Source organism: Delphinus delphis, chromosome 2 (assembly GCF_949987515.2).
Source record: "Delphinus delphis chromosome 2, mDelDel1.2, whole genome shotgun sequence".
NCBI classification, from domain to species: domain Eukaryota; kingdom Metazoa; phylum Chordata; class Mammalia; order Artiodactyla; family Delphinidae; genus Delphinus; species Delphinus delphis.
In genome coordinates this window covers 67,910,774-67,932,825 of record NC_082684.1, presented here as the reverse complement: position 1 = coordinate 67,932,825, position 22,052 = coordinate 67,910,774, and the positions used below count along the sequence as shown (strand labels likewise).

The 22,052-nt window shown below is 38.0% G+C and overlaps 1 protein-coding gene across 2 annotated transcripts in view; it reads left to right on the top strand.

Annotated features, from left to right (window-relative positions):
• Positions 1–22,052, top strand: part of SCFD1 (sec1 family domain containing 1) — a 132,089-nt gene that overhangs the window by 8,836 nt on the left and 101,201 nt on the right. The window contains exons 3-4 of one of the 2 annotated variants that reach the window (XM_060004730.1): positions 3,856–3,944; positions 4,516–4,606. In XM_060004730.1, the coding sequence (XP_059860713.1) occupies positions 3,856–3,944; positions 4,516–4,606 (180 nt within the window). Of the gene's footprint in view, positions 1–3,855; positions 3,945–4,515; positions 4,607–22,052 lie in introns of those variants that run through there. The other variant, XM_060004732.1, reaches the window with a different exon arrangement.

The following is a 22,052-nucleotide window of genomic DNA, read 5'->3' as shown; positions in this document are numbered from 1 at the left end:
GGCTGCTTCCCACTAGCTATCTACCTTACGTTTGTTAGTGTATATATGTCCATGCCTCTCTCTCGCCCTGTCACAGCTTCCCTGGTGGCACAGTGGTTGGGAGCCCGCCTGCCAATGCAGGGGATGCGGGTTTGAGCCCCGGTCCGGGAGAATCCCACATGCCGCGGGGCGGCTGGGCCCATGAGCGATGGCCGCTGTAGAGCTTTTGATTTCTCCTTCGAATCTGAATGAGATCCTTGCTGGGTTGAGTAAACTTGGTTGTAGGTTCTTCCCTTTCATCACTTTAAATATATCGTGCCACTCCCTTCTGGCTTGTAGAATTTCTGCTGAGAAATCAGCTGTTAACCTTATGGGAGTTCCCTTGTATGTTATTTATCGTTTTTCCCTTGTTGCTTTCAATAATTTTTCTTTGCCTTTAATTTTTGCCAATTTGATTACTATGTGTCTCAGCATGTTTCTTCTTGGGTTTATCCTGCCTGGGACTCTCTGTGCTTTCTGGACTTGGGTGGCTATTTCCTTTCCCATGTTAGGGAATGTTTTTGACTATAATCTCTTCAAATATTTTCTCGGGTCCTTTCTCTCTCTCTTCTCCTTCTGGAACCCCTATAATGTGAATGTTGTTGTGTTCAATGTTGTCCCAGAGGTCTCTTATGCTGTCTTCATTTCTTTTCATTCTTTTTCTTAATTTTGTTCTGCGGCTGTGAATTCCACCATTCTTTCAGGTCACTTACCCATTCTTCTGCCTCAGTTATTCTGCTTGATTCCTTCTGGTGTATTTTTCATTTCAATTATCATATTGTTCATCTCTGTTTGTTTGTTCTTTAATTCTTCTAGGTCTTTGTTAAACATTTTTTGCATCATCTTGATCTTTGCTCCATTCTTTTTCCGAGGTCCTAGATCATCTTCACTATCATTCTGAATTCTTTTTCTGGCAGGTTGCCTATCTCCACTTCATTTATTGTTTTTCTGGGGTTTTATCTTGTTCCTTCATCTGGTACATAGCCCTCTGCCTTTTCATTTTGTCTGTCTTTCTGTGAATGTGGTTTTTGTTCCATAGGCTGCAGGATTGTAGTTCTTCTTGTTTCTCCTCATACCACATCCTCTTAAACCAGTCATCTGTTTATGGGCACTTGGGTTTTTTCCACATCTTGGCTATTGTAAATAGTGCTGCTATGAACATTGGGGTACATATATCTTTTCAAATTAGAGTTTTCATCTTTTCCAGATATATACCCAGGAGTGGGAATCCTGGATCATATTGTAGCTCTATTTTTAGCTTTTTAAGGAACCTCTGTACTGTTTTCCATAGTGGCTGTACCAGTTTACATTACCACCAGCAGTGTAAGAGGGTTCCGTTTTCTCCACACTCTCTGCAGCATTTATTTGTCAACTTTATGATGATAGGCATTCTGACCAATGTGAGGCGATACCTCATTGTAGTTTTGATATGCATTTCTCTAATGATTAGTGGTGTTGAGCATCTTTTCATGTGCCTGTTTGCCATCTGTATGTCTTCTTTGGAGAGATGTCTATTTAGATCTTTTGCCCATTTTTTGATTGAGTTGTTGGTGTTTTTGATATTGAGTTGTATAAGCTGTTAGTATATTTTGGATATTAACCTATTGTTGGTCACATTATTTGCAAATATTTTCTCTCATAACGTTTTTCACAGAACTAATAATCCTAAAATTTATATGGAACCACAAAAGACCCAGAATTGCCAAAGCAATCCTGAGAAGAAAGAACAGAGCTGGAGGTGTAACCCTCCCAGACTTCAGACAATACTACAAAGTTACAGTAATCTAACAGCATGGTATTGGCACAAAAACAGACAAATAGATCAATGGATCAGAATAGAGAGCCCAGAAAGAGACCCACACACCTACAGTCAATTAATCTGTGACAAAGGAGGCAAGAACATACAATGGAGAAAAGACAGTGTCTTCAACAAGTGATGGACAGGTACATGTAAATCAGTGAAATTATAACATTCCCTCATACCATATACAAAAATAAGTTCAAAATGGTTTAAAGACCTAAATGTAAGACATGACACCATAAAACTCCTAGAAGAGAATATAGGCAAAACATTCTCTGACATAAATCATAGCAGTATTTTCTTATCAATCTCCCAAGGCAAAGGAAATTAAAAAATTACCAAATGGGACCTAATCAAACTTAAAAGCTTTTGCACAGCCAAGCAAACCATCAACAAAATGAAAAGACAACCTGCAGAATGGGAGAAAATATGAATCCTCTTTGATAAATATTTTATGGAATGGCACAGGCAGTGATAATAATATTCATCTAGAGAATTCAGCTGATTTCTTAGGTGGGGCCTCACTGATTCTAGGTCTTTACTCCAGTTGAAGTTTTGTTCCTTAACTTTACAAATCCAGAATTTTGATCTTGCAAGCTTTCTTAAGGTTACTCAGACTTAGGGATACTGGTCCATTTTAACCAACTAATGAGAGAGTGATCTGTAACCCAGAATGCCATTTCATTAATTTATGATATATAAAACTGTCAGTAAAAATGTTAATTGGACCAGAAAGCAATCTATAATCTTTTTCCTTTGAGAAATGCTGGAGAATCTTTTAAAATTCCTATTCTTTGAGCTCCTTCATTCTAAACCTCATGCTCACTGTTTCTTTTTCTTCAAAGAGATTATAATACAGTTGATTAGGTCTAAACTTGTTAGATTATCGTCAGTTTATACTTCTCTCTTTGTAAGAATCAAGAACAGACCAACTTGGTTACAGTTTGGGATGTTTTGAAAACTCTCATGAGTCCTGGTAAGTCCTTTGGGTTAACTCTAAAGGTGATTAAAGTCATCTGAAAAATGATTTATAATTTAAGCTTTAGTGTGTCCCCTCATTTTCCTCTTCCTTCCTGTTTATTTGTAGTCATCTTCTTATTGTCCTTTGCATAAGCTATACTTGTTTATTCTTTCTAGTGCCTATGTTCAGCATTTGAATTAAATAACTTGAGAATTTCTGGGGTGTAGATTTGTGTCAGATGCTTTCCCTACCCATCACTTCTCTATCACAAGATTAATAATACAGATATATTGAGGTGTAAGGAAGGAAGATTTTTGAAGGATATAACATCCAGCCTTTTGTAACTGGAGCAGGAAGATTTTTAGCTTTTCTAAAGGAAATGCTGGCATTCAAACAAACCATGTTTTTGTATGACAGCATGTTTCATCCTCTCATGAGCAATTTCTTACTCCATTAAGAATTATTGATGTAGTAGTGGAAAACACCTATTAGTTGAAGTGTTTCTTTTATTTGCCTTAACTCTAAAACTAGTTCTGAGTTAGAAGACCCAGTTGGAATACTTACTACTCATCAGAGGTGTCAGTTTTAACACTTTCACAATGTGAGGAAATGCATGAGATGCTTAAATTACTAAATTTTCTTTACAGTCTTGGAACTTGTTAAGCATTAGTTTTGAGAGTGACTAATTTTTACTTCTCTTTTTAGAAAGGATATATGTGAATGGGATAGGGGAGTGTAAGTGAGTCTGCTGTATGTTCCAAGTCCTTTATTATAACCTAAGATGAAGATTTTATAGTCTCTGGTATGTTTTTTAACTTAGAAAAAGTATTTTATAAGAAAAAATTTATGTAATAATTTATTTTAGCCCAAGTAATAATGCTTTTAAGAATGGATTACTAGATGAATGGACATTTTGGTAAATAATTATGGAAAATATTAAATTGAGGTAAGTATAAGAATTCAGTATATTAAAATAAAATGTACTTGAACATTATCTTAATATTGGGTTCTCTGTTGACTGTTCACTGATAATAATGTTTAAACAAACGCATGACTTTTGTTTTGCTTCTGCTAGGTGCTCATTTATGATAGATTTGGCCAAGATATCATCTCTCCTCTGCTATCTGTGAAGGAGCTGAGAGACATGGGAATCACTCTGCATCTGTGAGTTTTAACGTGTTTCTAGTAATGGCATCTGTTTTCAAATACATTGTTTTCTTTTGTTTTAATCAATTTATTTGTATCTTATTTATTTTTGGCTGCATTGGGTCTTTGTTGCTGCGCACGAGCTTTCTTTAGTTCTGGCAAGCGGGGGCTACTCTTTGTTGCAGTGCACAGGCTTCTCACTGCGTTGGCTTCTCTTGTTGTGAAGCACAGGCTCTAGGCGCATGGCTTTCAGTAGTTGTGGCGCATGGACTCTAGAGCGCAGGCTCAGTAGTTGTGACGCACGGGCTTAGTTGCTCTGAGGCATGTGGGATCTTCCCGGACCAGGGCTCGAACCCATGTCCCCTGCATTGGCAGGCGGATTCTTAAGTATTACGCCACCAGGGAAATCCCTCAAATACATTTTTTAAAATGTCTTTAGCCGCCCTGAAATCAAATTACTTTGATTTCAGGGCGGCTAAACTGGTCCTTGAACTGGTGAACTAGTTTGAGAAATACTATAAAATTTTTAGCTATCTTTTTAGATAAGTGACTAAGAAAAAGTGAGTTTTATATTCTTTATGTGTCCTAGGCTTTTGCACTCTGATCGAGATCCTATTCCAGATGTTCCTGCAGTGTACTTCGTAATGCCAACTGAAGAAAATATTGATAGAATGTGTCAGGTAATATGAGTTCTTATTTTCCTTATTCTTGAAGGTGGAAACAGATTTTTTTTCAAAAAAAAAAAAATCTTAGATGTCCAGTGTGAAATATCAGAAATTTTCTTAACCCAATTTCCCACTTCGATTTTTTTTTTTTTTTTTTTTTTTTTGGTGGTACACGGGCCTCTCACTGTTGTGGCCTCTCCCGTTGCGGAGCACAGGCTCCGGACGCGCAGGCTCAGCGGCCATGGCTCACGGGCCCAGCCGCTCTGCGGCATGTGGGATCTTCCCGGACCAGGGCACGAACCCGTGTCCCCTGCATCGGCAGGCGGACTCTCAACCACTGCGCCACCAGGGAAGCCCTCCCACTTCGATTTTTGAGACTATCTTTGAATTTTAAATAGACTGAAAGATTTAAAATTTTTTGGCTGAGGAAGCATTATTTTGATTGAGACTGAGTCTGGCTTTAAAAAACAGAAAACCTAACTATATGAGCTTTTAAAAATAAGGTTTTATTTTTCTAAGATAATAGAAAGTCTGAATAGGAAGTCCAGCTTGGTATAGCAGCTCTTTAAAGTAATCAAAGATCCAAGCCCCCTCTGTCTTTTTGAGCTGTCATCTTTAGTTTGTTGTTCACTGTCTTGCTCCTTGCTTCACGGATGCAAGATGGCAGCTGCAACTTTAGACATCACAATATATGTTCAGGGTAAGAAGAAGGGAGAAATTAACTATGCCAGTCCTGACTGTTGATTTTGGTCAGGAAAGCTAAGCTTTCCCAGAAGCTCCCAGAAGACTTTAATTTATGTCTCACTGGATAGAATTAGCGTCAGGGGAGGCCACAAAAGTTAATATTTAGTTTAGTGTATTGTCACCCCCAAATAAAATCTGTATTCTTTTAGCAAGGAAGAAGGGGAAAATAGATATTGGATAGGTAGCTAACGGTGTCTGCTGTTAAGTCACAAGCATCTTTACTTGTTATTGACTGTTGAATCAAATTACTTTGTTTGTTAGTGAAGGTCACATATTTTGTGTCCTATAGAGCTAATAATGCCCAGCTTTCTCTTTTACCCTGCATAAACCCAACAACTATGCCATTTTTAAAAGAAGTACGATTTACCAATCCCTTCTTCTTTCCTTGTTTTAAAACATCTTTATTGACATATAATTTACATACCGTACAATTTACCCAAAGTGTACAAGTTATGCAATTCATTGGTTTTTAGTATATTCGCACAAGTGTGCAACCATCACCATAATGAATTAAAGAGCATTTTCATCACCTTAACTATTACATCCCCAACCCCTGAACCCCCATCCCTAAGGTACTATTTGTTTCTGTATATTTGCCTGTTCAGCATATTGCATATGAATGGAATCATATACATGGTCTGTTGTATCTGGCTTCTTTTTCTTAGCATAATGTTTTCAAAATTCATCCATACTGTAGATGTTATCAGTACTTCTTTGCTTTTTATTGCTAAATAATATTCCATTGTATGGATGTACCAAATTTTGTTTATCCATTTATCATTTGGGTTGTTTCCACCTTTTGGCTGTTGTAAGTAATGCTACTATAAACATTTGTGTACAAATTTCTGTGTAGGCATATGTTTTCATTTCTCCTGTGTCCATGAACACCTAGGAATGGAATTGCCACATTAAATGATAACACCATGGTTAACCTTTTGAGGAATTGCCAGACTATTTTCCGAGGTGGTTGCATCATTTTGTATTCCCTCCAGCAGTGTTTGAGTGTTCCAGTTCCTCCAGATCCTTGCCAGTACTTCTTATTATCTGACATTTTGATTGTAGTCATCCTACTGGGTGTAAAATGGTACCTCGCTGTGGTTTTGATTTGCATTCCCTGATGACTAATGATATTAAGCATCTTTTCATGTGTTTATTGGCAGTTTGTATCTTTGGAGAAATGTCAATTCAGATCCCTTGTCCAGTTTTAAATTGGGTTGTCTTTTCATTGTTGTTAGAGTACTTTATATATTTTGAATACTGGACCTTTATCAAGTATATTATTTGCAGATGTTTTCTCCCATCCTGTGGGTTATCTTTTCACTTTCTTAATAGTGTCCTGTGGAGTACAAAAATTTTTAATTTTGGTTTTAAACTTAATTTCGTTTTTTCTTTAGTTGCCTGTGCTTTTGGTGTCATATTTAAGAAACCATTGCCAGCTCATAATTGCTACTGAACTTGTATTGAAAATACAAATAAATGTGTATTTCTTAGAAAAAGAAACCATTGCTAAATCTCTGTTTTATTTGAAGATTTTTATAGTTTGGGGGCTTGTATTTAGGTATTTGATAGTTTTTGAGTTAATTTTTATATGTGCTATAAGGTAGGTATCCAACTTCATTCTTTTGCATGTGGCTATCCAGTTCTCCCAGCATCCTTTTTTTTTTTTTTGATGTTGGGGGTAGGAGTTTGTTAATTAATTTATTTATTTTTGCTGTGTTGGGTCTTCGTTTCTGTGCGAGGGCTTTCTCTAGTTGTGGCAAGCGGGGACCACTCTTCATCGCGGTATACGGGGCCACTCTTCATCGCAGTGCATGGGCCTCTCACTATCGCGGCCTCTCTTGTTGCGGAGCACAGGCTCCAGACGTGCAGGCTCAGTACTTGTGGCTCACAGGCCTAGTTGCTCCGCGGCATGTGGGATCCTCCCAGACCAGGGCTCGAACCCGTCTCCCCTGCATTAGCAGGCAGACTCTCAACCACTGTGCCCCCAGGGAAGCCCCTCCCAGCATCCTTTTTTGAAGAGACTGTTCTTTCCCCAATGAACAGTCTTGGCAGCCTTGTCAGAAATTAATTAAGAATAGATAAATTGGTTTATTTCTGGACTGTCAGTTCTTTTCCATTGATTTCTGTGTCTATCCTTATGCCAGTACCACCCTGTCTTGCTTTGTGGCAAGTTTTTTATTTTTTTGTTTTTGTTTTTTTTAGTGTGAGAGAAAACAGATGGAAATAGAAAATCAGAGGTTAAGAAATAACCCTATACTCTTAAACTTGAATTGGAAATATCAGTATGAACTCATGATATATTATCTCCTTAAAAAAAAAAAAAAAGGATTTCCTTACTCTGCCCACTGAAAAAGCATAGAAACAGTGACTAACCCATTAGCAGTGCACGTGCTAGCACATAGACTGCTGTTGACCTGAGACAAAAACACTGCCAAATATTTCTCCAGCAAAGATGGGTTTATTCAGTATTAGCAGAGAATTGCAATTTGGGGTCTGCAACCATGCCAAACCACATGCAAGTCCCAGCATGGCAAAGGAAGGAGAACACTTATATAGAGAGGAAAAGGACTTGTCAAAACACCTGGCCAGTAAGATGGGTACTTCAGAGTTCTAGAGGAGTTCCCCAGGTAAGGATAACCTTTTCTAAAAAGACTTTAGCCACAAAAGAGGTAGTCTGTCTTCAAGGGAAGTCATCAGTCCAGTGTGAAAATATACAGACCATAACTAAAACAAAGAGCTCATGGCTTTGCATTGGCTGAGTCCTTGCCAGGCAAGGAGTCTTTCTTCTTCCTGTTAGGTTCTATCATCAGAGGGTGTGAGAGCTCACCCTTCTGGTCTCCCAACTCTATTTAATTGAGATTTTTGTTTATTAATGTATTACATTTTCCTTTTTTAAATTAAATTAATTTTTTATACAGCAGGTTCTTATTAGTTATGTATTTTATACATATTAGTTTATATATGTCAATCCCAATCTCCCAATTCATCCCACCAGCACCACCCCCCACCCCACCCCCACTTGCCCCGCTTGGTGTCCAAAAGTTCTCTACATCTGTGTCTCTTACTTCTGCCTTGCAAACCGAATCATCTGTACCATATTTCTAGATTCCACATATATGCGTTAATGTATGATATTTGTTTTTCTCTTTCTGGCTTACTTCACTCTATATGATGGTCTATAGGTCCATCCAAGTCTCTACAAATGACCCAATTTCGTTCCTTTTTATGGCTGAGTAATACTCCATTGTATATATGTACCACATCTGCTTTATCCATTCGTCTGTTAGTGGTCATTTAGGTTGCTTCCATGACCTGGGTATTGTAAATAGTGCTGCAGTGAACATTGGGGTGCATGTGTCTTTTTGAATTATGGTTTTATCTGAGTATATGCCCAGTAGTGGGATTGCTGGGTCATACGGTAATTCTGTTTTTAGTTTTTTAAGGCTGTTCTCTATAGGGGCTGTATCAGTTTACATTCCTGCCAACAGTGCAACAGAGTTCCCTTTTCTCCACACCCTCTCCAGCATTTGTTGTTTGTAGATTTTCTGATGATTCCCATTCTAACCGGTGTGAGGTGATACCTCATTGTAGTTTTGATTTGCACTTCTCTAATAATTAGTGATGTTGCACAGCTTTTCATGTGCCTGTGGCCATTTGTATGTCTTCTTTGGAGAATTGTCTATTTAGGTCTTCTGCCCATTTTTGGATTGGGTTGTTTGTTTTTTTCATATTGAGCTGCATGAGCTGTTTATATATTTCAGACATAATCCTTTGTCCATTGATTTGTTTGTAAATATTTTCTCCCATTCTGAGGGCTGTCTTTTTGTCTTATTTGTAGTTTCCTTTGCTGTGCAAAAGCTTTTAAGTTTCGTTATGTCCCATTTGTTTATTTTTGTTTTTATTTCTATTACTCTAGGAGGTGGGTAAAAAAGATCTTGCTGTGATTTATGTCAGAGAGTGTTCTTCCTATGTTTTCCTCTGAGAGTTTTAGAGTGTCCAGTCTTAATTTAGGTCTTTAATCCAGTTTGAGTTTATTTTTGTATATGGTGTTAGGGAGTGTTCTAATTTCATTCTTTTACATGTAGCTGTCCAGTTTTCCCAGCACCGCTTATTGAAGAGACTGTCTTTTCTCCACTGTATATTCTTGCCTCCTTTATCACAGCTTAATTGACCATAGGTGCGTGGATTTATCTCTGGGCTTTCTATCCTGTTCCATTGATCTATATTTCTGTTTTTGTGCCAGTATCATACTGTCTTGATGACTGTAGCTTTGTAGTATAGTCTGAAGTCAGGGAGCCTGATTCCTCCAGCTATGTTTTTTTCCCTCATGATTGCGTTGGCTATTCAGGGTCTTTTGTGTCTCCATACAAATTTTAACATTTTTTGTTCTAGTTCTGTAAAACATGCCATTGGTAATTTGATAGGGATTGCATTGAATCTGTAGATTGCTTTGGGTAATATAGTCATTTTCACAATGTTGATTCTTCCAATCCAAGAACATGGTATATCTGTCCATCTGTTTGTGTCATCTTTGATTTCTTTCATCAGTGTCTTATAGTTTTCTGAGTACAGGTCTTTTAGGTAGGTTTATTCCTAGGTATTTTATTCTTCTTGTTACAGTGGTGAATGGGATTGTTTCCTTAATTTCTCTTTCTGGTCTTTCGTTGTTAGTGTATAGCAATGCAAGAGATTTCTGTGCATTAATTTTGTATCCTGCAACTTTACCAAATTCACTGATTAACTCTAGTAGTTTTCTGGTGGCATCTTTAGGATTACCTATGTGTAGTGTCATGTCATCTGCAAACAGTGACAGTTTTACTCCTTCTTTTCCAATTTGTATTCCTTTTATTTCTTTTTCTTCTCTGATTGCCATGGCTAGGACTTCCAAAACTATGTTGAATAATGGCGGTGAGAGTGGACATCCTTGTCTATTTCCTGATCTTAGAGGAAATGCTTTCAGTTTTTCACCATTGAGAATGATGTTTGCTGTGGGTTTGTTGTATATGGCCTTTATTATGTTGAGGTAGGTTCCCTCTATGCTCACTTTCTGGAGAGTTTTTATCATAAATGGGTGTTGAATTTTGTCAAAAGCTTTTTCTGCATAAGTTGAGAGGATCACATGGTTTTTATTCTTCAGTTTGTTAATATGGTGTATCACATTGATTGATTTGCGTATGTTGAATCCTTGCATCCCTGGGCTAAATCCCACTTAATCATGGTGTATGATCCTTTTAATGTGTTGTTGGATTCTGTTTGCTAGTATTTTGTTGAGAATTTTTGCATCTATATTCATCACTGATATTGGTCTGTAATTTTCTTTTTTTGTGGTATCTTTGTCTGGTTTTGATATCAGGGTGATGATGGCCTTGTAGAATGAGTTTGGGAGTGTTCCTTCCTCTGCAACTTTTTGGAAGAGTTTGAGAAGGATAGGTGTTAGCTCTTCTCTAAATGTTTGATAGAATTCCCCTGTGAAGCCATCTGGTCCTGGACTTTAGTTTGTTGGAAGATTTTTAATCACAGTTTCAATTTCATTACTTGTGATTGGACTGTTCATGTTTTCTGTTTCTTCCTGGTTCAGTCTTGCAAGCCTTATACCTTTCTAAGAATTGGGCCATTTCTTCCAGGTTGTCCATTTTATTGGCATAGAGTTCCTTGTAGTAGTCTCTTATGATGCTTTGTATTTCTCCGGTGTCTGTTGTAACTTCTCCCTTTTCATTTCTAATTTTATTGATATGAGTCCTCTCCTTCTTTTTCTTGATGACTGGCTAAAGGTTATCAATTTTGTTTGTCTTCTCAAAGAACCAGCTTTTAGTTTTATTGTTCTTTGCTATTGTTTTCCTTGTTTCTGTTCCATTTATATCTGCTTTAATCTTTATGATTTCTTTCTTTCTACTAACTTTGGGTTTTGTTCTTCTTTCTCTAGTTCCTTTAGGTGTAAGGTTAGATTGTTTATTTGAGATTTTTCTTGTTTCTTGAGGTAGGATTGTATTGCTATAAACTTCCCTCTTAGAACTGCTCTTGCTACATCCCATAAGTTTTGGATCGTCATGTTTTCATTGTCATTTTTCTCTAGGTATTTTTGATTTCCTCTTTGATTTCTTTAGTGATCTCTTGGTTTTTTAGTAATGTACTGTTTAGCCTACATGTGTTTCTGATTTTTATGTGGTTTTTTCCCTTGTAATTTATTTCTAATCTCATAGCGTTGTGGTCAGAAAAGATGCTTGATATGATTTCAATTTTCTTAAATTTACTGAAGCTTGATTTGTGACCCAAGATGTGATCTATCTTGGAGAATGTTCCGTATGCACTTGAGAAGAAAGTGTAATCTGCTGTTTTCGGCTGGAATGTCCTACAGATATCAATTAAATCTATGTGGTCTATTGTGTTATTTAAAGCTTGTTTTTCCTTATTAATTTTCTGTCTGGGTGATCTGTTCATTGGTGTAAGTGAGGTGTTAAAGTCCCCCACTATTATTCTGTTACTGTTGATTTCCTCTTTTATAGCTGTTAGCAGTTGCCTTATGTATTGAGGTGCTCCTATGTTGGGTGCATACGTATTTCTAATTGTTATTTCTTCTTGATCCCTTGATCATTATGTAGTATCCTTCCTTGTCTTTTGTAACATTCTCTATTTTAAAGCTATTTTGTCTGATATGAGTATTGCTACTCCAGCTTTCTTTTGATTTCCATTTGCATGGAATATCTTTTTCAGTCCCCTCACTTTCAGTCTATATGTGTCGATAGGTCTGAAGTGGGTCTCTTGTACATAGCATATATATGGATCTTGTTTTTGATTCCATTCAGTGAGCCTGTGTCTTTTGGTTGGAGCATTTAATCTATTCACATTTAAGGTAATTATCGCTACGTATGTTCCTTTTACCATTTTCTTAATTGTTTTGGGTTTCTTTTTGTAGGTCCTTTTCTTCTCTTGTTTTTCCCACTCAGAGAAGTTCCTTTAGCATTTGTTGTAGAGCTGGTTTGTGGTGCTGAATTCTCTTACCTTTTGCTTGTCTGTAAAGCTTTTGATTTCTTCATCGAATCTGAATGCAGTCCTTGCCAGGTAGAGTAATCTTGGTTGTAGATTTTTCCCTTTCATCACTTTAAATATATTGTGCCACTCCCTTCTGGCTTGTAGAGTTTCTGCTGAGAAATCAGCTCTTAACCTTATGGGAGTTCCCTTGTATGTTATTTGTTGTTTTTCCCTTGTTGCTTTCAATAATTTTTCTTTGTCTTTCATTTTTGTCAATTTCATTAGTATGTGTCTCAGAGTTTATCCTCCCTGGGACTCACTGTGCTTGGGTTTATCCTGCCTGGGACTCTCTGTGCTTCCTGGACTTGGGTGGCTCTTTTCTTTCCCATGTTAGGGAAGTTTTTGACTATAATCTCTTCAAATATTTTCTCAGGTCGTTTCTCTCTTTTCCTACTGGGACCCCTATAATGCGAATGTTGTTTCGTTTAATATTGTTCCAGAGGTCTCTTAGGCTGTCTTCATTTCTTTTCATTCTTTTTTCTTAATTGTATTCCGTGGCAGTGAATTCCACCATTCTGTCCTCCAGGTCACTTATCCGTTCTTCTGCCTCAGTTATTCTGCTATTGATTCCTTCTAGTGTAGTTTTCATTTCAGTTATTGTATTGTTCATCTCTGTTTGTTCTTTAATTCTTCTAGATCTTTGTTAAACATTTCTTGCATCTTCTCGATCTTTGCCTCCATTTTTTTCCGAGGTCCTGGATCATCTTCACTATCATTATTTTGAATTCTTTTTCTGGAAGTTTGCCTATCTCCACTTCATTTAGTTGTTTTTCTGGGGTTTTATCTTGTTCCTTCATCTGGTATATAGTGCTCTGCCTTTTCATCTTGTCTGTCTTTCTGTGAAAGTGGTTTTCATTCCGCAGGCTGCAGGATTGTAGTTCTTGCTTCTGCTGTCTGCCCTCTGGTGGATGTCGCCATCTAAGAGGCTTGTGTGAGTTTCCTGATGGGAGGAACTGGTGGTGGGTAGAGCTGGCTGTTGCTCTGGTGGGCAGAGCTCAGTAAAACTTTAATCTGCTTGACTGCAGATGGGTGGGGCTGGGTTCCCTCCCTGTTGGTTTTTTGGCCTGATGCAACCCAACACTGGAGCCTGCCTGGGCTCTTTGGTGGGGCTAATGGCAGACTCTGGGAGGGCTCATGCCAAGGAGTACTTCCCAGAACTTCTGCCAGTGTCCTTGTCCCCATGGTGAGCCACAGCCACCGCCCGCCTCTGCAGGAGACCCTCCAACACTAGCAGGTAGGTCTGGTTCAGTCTCCTCTGCGGTCACGGCTCCTTCCCCTGGGTCCCAGTGCGCACACTACTTTGTGTGTGCCCTCCAAGAGTGGAGTCTCTGTTTCCCCCAGTCCTGTCGAAGTCCTGCAGTACAATCCCACTAGCCTTCAAAGTCTGATTCTCTAGGAATTCCTCCTCCTGTTGCCGGACCCCCAGGTTGGGAACCTGACATGGGGCTCAGAACCTTCACTCCAGTGGGTGGACTTCTGTGGTATAGGTGTTCTCCAGTCTCTGAGTCACCCACCCAGCAGGTATGGGATTTGATTTTACTGTGATTGTGCCCCTCCTACCGTTCCATTGTGGCTTCTCCTTTGTCTTTGGATGTGGGGTATCTTTTTTGGTGAGTTCCAGTGTCTTCCTATTGATGATTGTCCGCCATCTTAACAGTATTAAATTTTCTGATCCGTGAGCATGGGATATCTTTCTATTTATTTCAGTCTTTTAATAATATTTTGTACTGTGCAGAATGTAAGTTTTACACTTCTTTTGCTAAATTTATTCCTTTGTATCTTTTTAATGCTATTGTGAATGGAATCGTTTTCTTAATTTCATTTTCAGGGTTACTCATTGCAAGTGTATAGATACCCAGTTGACTTTTATGTATTGATCTTACATCCTGCAACATTGCTCAACTTCTTTTGAAATGTCTCCCGCATTCTTTGATCACTGCCTTACTTTTTTCCATAATAAGCTATTCCAGTCTCATCTTGTACTTTCTCTGTCTGAGTCCAAGGTTCAGCCATTTGTCTAAGGAGCGCTGGTTGCTTTTTGTGGAGAATGGTGTTTAGAAATCAGTGTCTGAGCATTAGGTACTCATTGCTGCTAGGATGTCACAGTTCTTGGGTCCTCTGAATGGACAGAACTAAGAAATACATGTATATCAATATTTATACCAATATTTAATGCTATAAATCTTCCTGCTTATCTCTCTATTTAGACAAAGATAGATAACCTCTGAAATTGTTTCAATTCAGAAATACAGGATTCATTCTAGCTTTTCCTTCTCCCTTTACAAATTTATAATTTCTTTCGCTGACAGTGAGAAACATGGCTCCCAACATCCTCAACATAATTACTTATTTATCAATTCTCAATTCCTTAACCAATCTCCCAGTCTTTGTTGAAACAATGCTCTGCTCAGCCACCTTCCTCACACAGGCTTCAGACCCCCAGTTTTTCACATTTCAGCATCTTTGAAATCATATGTATCTTAAAATTGATGGTGTGTTATAGAATTTTATTGGTAACATTCATTCTTCCTTAGTGCTACATAAAATAGCAGTGCCTGTTATAATGACATCATCTTAGATTTGAAGAAATATGCTTATTTAGATATCTATTTGCCTAGAGTCTAAGAAGCTAAGTAAATTTGATTTAAGAATTAACATAAGTTTAAATGACACTGTTTTTGGGTGATTGAGAAGGAATAGTTCTAGAATTTGTCATTTGAATTATAACGTGTCTGTGTACAGTGAAGGAAATATTTGTTGTATCATCACATGACTACAAACAGTATAAGGTAGTGTCTGCCCAATATAATAAGCATTTAAGCTATATAAGAGAGCCACTTCTGGATTTTTTTTTAACATCTTTATTGGAGTATACTTACTTTACAATGGTGTGTTAGTTTCTGCTTTATAACAAAGTGAATCAGTTATACATATACATATGTTCCCATATCTCTTCCCTCTTGCATCTCCCTCCCTCCCACCCTCCCTATCGCACCCCTCTAGGTGGTCACAAAGCACCGAGCTGATCTCCCTGTGCCATGCGGCTGCTTCCCACTAGCTATCTGTTTTACCTTTGGTAGTGTATGTATGTCCATGACACTCTCTCACTTTGTCACAGCTTACCCTTCCTCCTCCCCATATCCTCAAGTCCATTCTCTAGTAGGTCTGTGTCTTTGTTCCCGTCTTACCCCTAGGTTCTTCATAACCTTTTTTTTTTTCCCTTAGATTCCATATATATGTGTTAGCATACAGTATTTGTTTTTCTCTTTCTGACTTACTTCACTCTGTATGGCAGACTCTAGGTCCATCCACCTCACTACAAATAACTCAATTTCATTTCTTTTTTATGGGTGAGTAATATCCCATTGTATATATGTGCCACATCTTCTTTATCCATTCATCCGATGATGGACACTTAGGTTGCTTCCATCTCCTCGCTATTGTAAATAGAGCTGCAGTGAACATTTTGGTACATGACTCTTTTTGAATTATGGTTTTCTCAGGGTATATGCCCACTAGTGGGATTGCTGGGTCGTACGGTAGTTCTATTTGTAGTTTTTTAAAGAACCTCCATACTGTTCTCCATAGTGGCTGTATCAATTTACATTCCCACCAGCAGTGCAAGAGTGTTTGCTTTTCTCCAAAGTCTCTCCAGCATTTATTGTTTGTAGATTTTTTGATGATGGCCATTCTGACCGGTGAGATGATATCTCATTGTAGTTTTGATTTGCATTTCTCTAATGATTAATGATGTTGAGCATTCTTTCATGTGTTTGTTGGCAATCTGTATATCTTCTTTGGAGAAATGTCTATTTAGGTCTTCTGCCCATTTTTGGATTGGGTTGTTTTTTTCTTTTTTTGTTATTCAGCTGCATGAGCTGCTTGTAAATTTTGGAGATTAATTGTTTGTCACTTGCTTCATTTGAAAATATTTTCTCCCATTATGAGGGTTGTCTTTTGGCTAGTTCATGGTTTCCTTTGCTGTGCAAAAGCTTTTAAGGTTCATTAGGTCCCATTTGTTTATTTTTGTTTTTATTTGCATTTCTCTAGGAGGTAGGTCGAAAAGGATCTTGCTGTGATTTATGTCATAGAGTGTTCTGCCTATGTTTTCCTCTAAGAGTTTGATAGTTTCTGGCCTTACATTTAGACCTATAATCCATTTGGAGCTTATTTTTGTGTATGGTGTTAGGGAGTGTTCTAATCTCATACTTTTACATGTACCTGTCCAGTTTTCCCAGCACCACTTATTGAAGAGGCTGTCTTTTCTCCACTGTATATTCTTGCCTCCTTTATCAAAGATAAGGTGACCATATGTGCGTGGATTTATCTCTGGGCTTTCTATCCTGTTCCATAGATCTATATTTCTGTTTTTGTGCTGGTACCATACTGTCTTAATTACTGTAGCTTTGTAGTATAGTCTGAAGTCAGGGAGCCAGATTCCTCCAGCTCCGTTTTTTGTTCACACGATTGCTTTGGCTATTTGGGTTCTTTTGTTTTTCCATACAAATTGTGAAATTTTTTGTTCTAGTTCTGTGAAAAATGCCAGTGGTAGTTTGATAGGGATTGCATTGAATCTGTAGATTGCTTTGGGTAGTAGAGTCATTTACACAATGTTAATTCTTCCAATCCAAGAACATGGTATATCTCTCCATCTATTTGTATCATCTTTAATTTCTTTCATCAGTGTCTTATAATTTTCTGCATACAGGTCTTTTGTCTCCTTAGGTAGGTTTATTCCTAGATATTTTATTCTTTTTGTTCAATGGTAAATGGGAGTGCTTTCTTAATTTCATTTTCAGATTTTTCATCATTAGTGTATAGGAATGCCAGAGATTTCTGTGCATTAATTTTGTATCCTGCTACTTCACCAAATTCATTGATTAGCTCTAGTAGTTTTCTGGTAGCATCTTTGGGATTCTCTATGTATAGTATCATGTCATCTGCAAACAGTGACAGCTTTACTTCTTCTTTTCCAATTTGGATCCCTTTTATTTCTTTTTCTTCTCTGATTGCTATGGCTAAAATTTCCAAAACTATGTTGAATAATAGTGGTGACAGTGGGCAACCTTGTCTTGTCCCTGATCGTAGTGGAAATGGTTTCAGTTTTTCACCATTGAGGACGATGTTGGCTGTGGGTTTGTCATATATGGCCTTTATTATGCTGAGGAAAGTTCCCTCTATGCCTACTTTCTGGAGGGTTTTTATCATAAATGGGTGTTGAATTTTGTCAAAAGCTTTCTCTGCATCTATTGAGATGATCATATGGTTTTTCTCCTTCAATTTGTTAATATGGTATATCACGTTGATTGATTTGCGTATATTGAAGAATCCTTGCATTTCTAGGATAAACCCCACTTGATCATGGTGTATGATCCTTTTAATGTGCTGTTGGATTCTGTTTGCTAGTATTTTGTTGAAGATTTTTGCGTCTGTGTTCATCAGTGATATTGGCCTGTAGTTTTCTTTCTTTGTGACATCTTTGGTTTTCGTATCAGGGTAATGGTGGCCTCATAGAATGAGTTTGGGAGTGTTCCTCCCTCTGCTATATTTTGGAAGAATTTGAGAAGGATAGGTGTTAGCTCCTCTCTAAATGTTTGATAGAATTTGCCTGTGAAGCCATCTGGTCCTGGACTTTTGTTTGTTGGAAGATTTTTAATCACAGTCTCAATTTTAGTGCTTGTGATTGGTCTGTTCATATTTTCTATTTCTTCCTGGTTCAGTCTTGGTAGGTTGTGCATTTCTAAGAATTTGTCCATTTCTTCCAAGTTGTCCATTTTATTGGCATAGGTTTGCTTGTAGTAATCTCTCATGATCTTTTGTATTTCTGCAGTGTCTGTTGTTACTCCTCCTTTTTAATTTCTAATTCTATTGATTTGCGTCTTCTCCCTTTTTTGCTTGATGAGTCTGGCTAATGGTTTATCAATTCTGTTTATCTTTTCAAAGAACCAGCTTTTAGTTTTATTGATCTTTGCTATCGTTTCCTTCATTTCTTTTCATTTATTTCTGATCTGAATTTTATTATTTGTTTCCTTCTGCTAACTTTGGGGTTTCTTTCTTCTTCTTTCTCTAATTGCTTTAGGTGCAAGGTTAGGTTGTTTATTTGAGATGTTTCCTGTTTCTTAGGGTAGGATTGTATTGCTATAAACTTCCCTCTTAGAACTGCTTTTCCTGCATCCTGCAGGAATGGGTCGTCGTGTCTCCACTGTCATTTGTTTCTAGGTATGTTTTGTTTTGTTTTGTTTTGTTTTGTTTTTTGCAATACGCGGGCCTCTCACTGTTGTGGCCTCTCTCGTTGCGGAGCACAGGCTCCGGAGGTACAGGCTTAGTGGCCATGGCTCATAGGCCCAGCCGCTCCGCGGCATGTGGGATCTTCCCAGACCAGAGCACAAATCTGTGTCCCCTGCATTGGCAGGCGGACTCTCAACCCCTGTGCTACCAGGGCAGCCCTGTTTCTAGGTATTTTTTTGATTTCCTCTTTGATTTCTTCAGTGATCACTTTGTTATTAAGTAATGTATTGTTTAGCCTCCATGTTTTTGTATTTTTTAAAGATCTTCTCCTGTAATTGATATCTAGTCTCATAGTGTTGTTGTGGAAAAGACACTTGATACAATTTCAATTTTCTTAAATTTACCAAGGCTTGATTTGTGACCCAAGATATGATCTATCCTGGAGAATGTTCCATGAGCACTTGAGAAAAATGTGTATTCTGTTGTTTTTGGATGGCATGTCCTATAAATGTCAATAAAGTTCATCTTGTTTAATGTATCATTTAAAGCTTGTGTTTCCTTATTTATTTTCATTTTGGATGATCTGTCCATTGGTGAAAGCGGGGTGTTAAAAGTCCCCTACTATGAATATGTTTCTGTTGATTTCCCGTTTTATGGCTGTTAGTATTTTTTTTTTTAACATCTTTATTGGGGTATAATTGCTTTACAATGGTGTGTTAGTTTCTTCTTTATAACAAAGTGAGTCAGTTATACATATACATATGTTCCCATATCTCTTCCCTCTTGCGTCTCCCTCCCTCCCACCCTCCCTATCCCACCCCTCCAGGCTGTCACAAAGCACCAAGCCAATATCCCTGTGCCATGCGTCTGCTTCCCACTAGCTATCTACCTTACTACGTTTGTTAGTGTGTATATGTCCATGACTCTCTCTCGCCCTGTCACAGCTCACCCTTCCCCCTCCCCATAACCTCAAGTCCGTTCTCTAGGAGGTCTGCGTCTTTATTCCTGCCTTACCCCTAGGTTCTTCATGACATTTTTTTTCCTTAAATTCCATATATATGTGTTAGCATACGGTATTTGTCTTTTTCTTTCTGACTTACTTCACTCTGTATGACAGACTCTAGGTCTATCCACCTCATTACAAATAGCTCAATTTCGTTTCTTTTTATGGCTGAGTAATATTCCATTGTATATATGTGGCTGTTAGTATTTGCCTTATGTATTGAGGTGTTCCTATGTTGGGTGCATAAATATTTACAATTGTTATATCTTCTTCTTGGATCGATCCCTTGATTATTATGTAGTGTCCTTCTTTGTCTCTTGTAATAGTCTTTATTTTAAAGTCTATTTTGTCTGGTATGAGAATTGCTACTCCTGCTTTCTTTTGATTTCCATTTGCTTGGAGTATCTTTTTCCATCCCCTCACTTTCAGTCTGTGTGTGTCCCTACGTCTGAAGTGGGTCTCTTGTAGACAGCATATATATATGGGTCTTGTTTTTGTATCCATTCAGCCAGTCTGTGTCTTTTGGTGGGAGCATTTTATCCATTTACATTTAAGGTAATTATTGATATATATGTTCCTATTCCCATTTTCTTAATTGTTTTGGGTTTGTTATTGTAGGTCTTTTCCTTCTCTTGTGTTTCTTGCCTAGAGGAGTTCCTTTAGCATTTGTTGTAAAGCTGGTTTGGTGGTGCTGAACTCTCTCAGCTTTTGATTGTCTGTAAAGATTTTAATTTCTCCATCAAATCTGAATGAGATCCTTGGTGGGTAGAGTAATCTTGGTTGTAGGTTTTTTTCCTTCATCACTTTAAATATGTCCTGCCACTCCCTTCTGGCTTGTAGAGTTTCTGCTGATAGATCAGCTGTTAACCTTATGGGTATTCCCTTGTGTGTTATTTTTCCCTTGCTTCTTTTAATATGTTTTCTTTGTATTTAATTTTTGACAGTTTGATTAATATGTGTCTTGGTGTGTTTCTCCTTAGATTTATCCTGTATGGGACTCTCTGTGCTTCCTGGACTTGATTAACTATTTCCTTTCCCATATTAGGGAAGGTTTCAACTATAATCTCTTCAAATATTTTCTCAGTCCCTTTCTTTTTCTCTTCTTCTTCTGAGACCCCTATAATTCGAATGTTGGTGCATTTAATGTTGTCCCAGAGGTCTCTGAGACTGTCCTCAGTTCTTTTCATTCTTTTTTCTTTATTCTGCTCTGCAGTAGTTATTTCCACTATTTTATCTTCCAGGTCAGTTATCTGTTCTTCTGCCTCAGTTTTTCTGCTATTGATCCCTTCTAGAGTATTTTTAATTTCATTTATTGTGTTGTTCATCGTTGCTTGTTTCCTCTTTAGTTCTTCTAGGTCCTTGTTAAATGTTTTTTGCATTTTCTCTATTCTATTTCCAAGATTTTGGATCATCTTTACTATCATTATTCTGAATTCTTTTTCAGGCAGACTGCCTAGTTCCTCTTCATTTGTTAGGTCTGGTGGGTTTTTATCTTGCTCCTTCATGTGCTGTGTGTTTTTCTGTCTTCTCATTTTGCTTATCTTACTGTGTTTGGGGTCTCCTTTTTGCAGGCTGCAGGTTCGTCGTTCCCATTGTTTTTGGTGTCTGTCCCCAGTGTCTAAAGTTGGTTCAGTGGGTTGTGTAGGCTTCCTGGTGGAGGGGACTAGTGCCTGTGTTCTGGTGGATGAGGCTGGATCTTGTCTTTCTGGTGGGGAGGTCCATGTCTGGTGGTGTCTTTTGGGGTGTCTGTAACCTTATTTTGATTTTAGGCAGCCTGTCTGCTAATGGGTGGGGTTGTGTTCCTGTCTTGCTAGTTGTTTGGCATAGGGTGTCCAGCACTGTAGCTTGCTGGTCATTGAGTGAAGCTGGGTGTTGGTGTTGAGATGGAGATCTCTGGGAGATTTTTGCCATTTTATATTACATGGAGCTGGGAGGTCTCTTGTGGACCAGTGTCCTGAAGTTGGGTCTCCCACCTCAGAGGTGCAGCACTGACTCCTGGCTGCAGCACCAAAAGCCTTTCATCCACACAGCTCAGAATAAGAGGGAGAAAAAGTAGAAAGAAAGAAAGGAAGGGAGGGAGGGAGGGAGGGAGGGAGGAAGGAAGGAGATAAAATAAGATACAGTAAGATAAAATAAAGTTATTAAAATAAGAAATAATTAAGAAAAAAATTTTCCTTTTAAGTAGAAAAACAAAACAAAAACAACAAAAAGGACAGATAGAACCCTAGGACAAATGGTGAAAGCAAAGCTATACAGACAGAATCTCACACAGACACATATACATTCAGAAAAAGAGGAAAAGGGGAAAAAATAATATATCTTGCTCTCAAAGTCCACCGCCTCAATTTGGGATGATTCGTTGTCTATTCAGGCATTCCACAGATGCAGGGTACATCAAGTTGATTGTGGAGATTTAATCCGCTGCTCCTGAGTCTGCTGGGAGAAATTTCCCTTTCT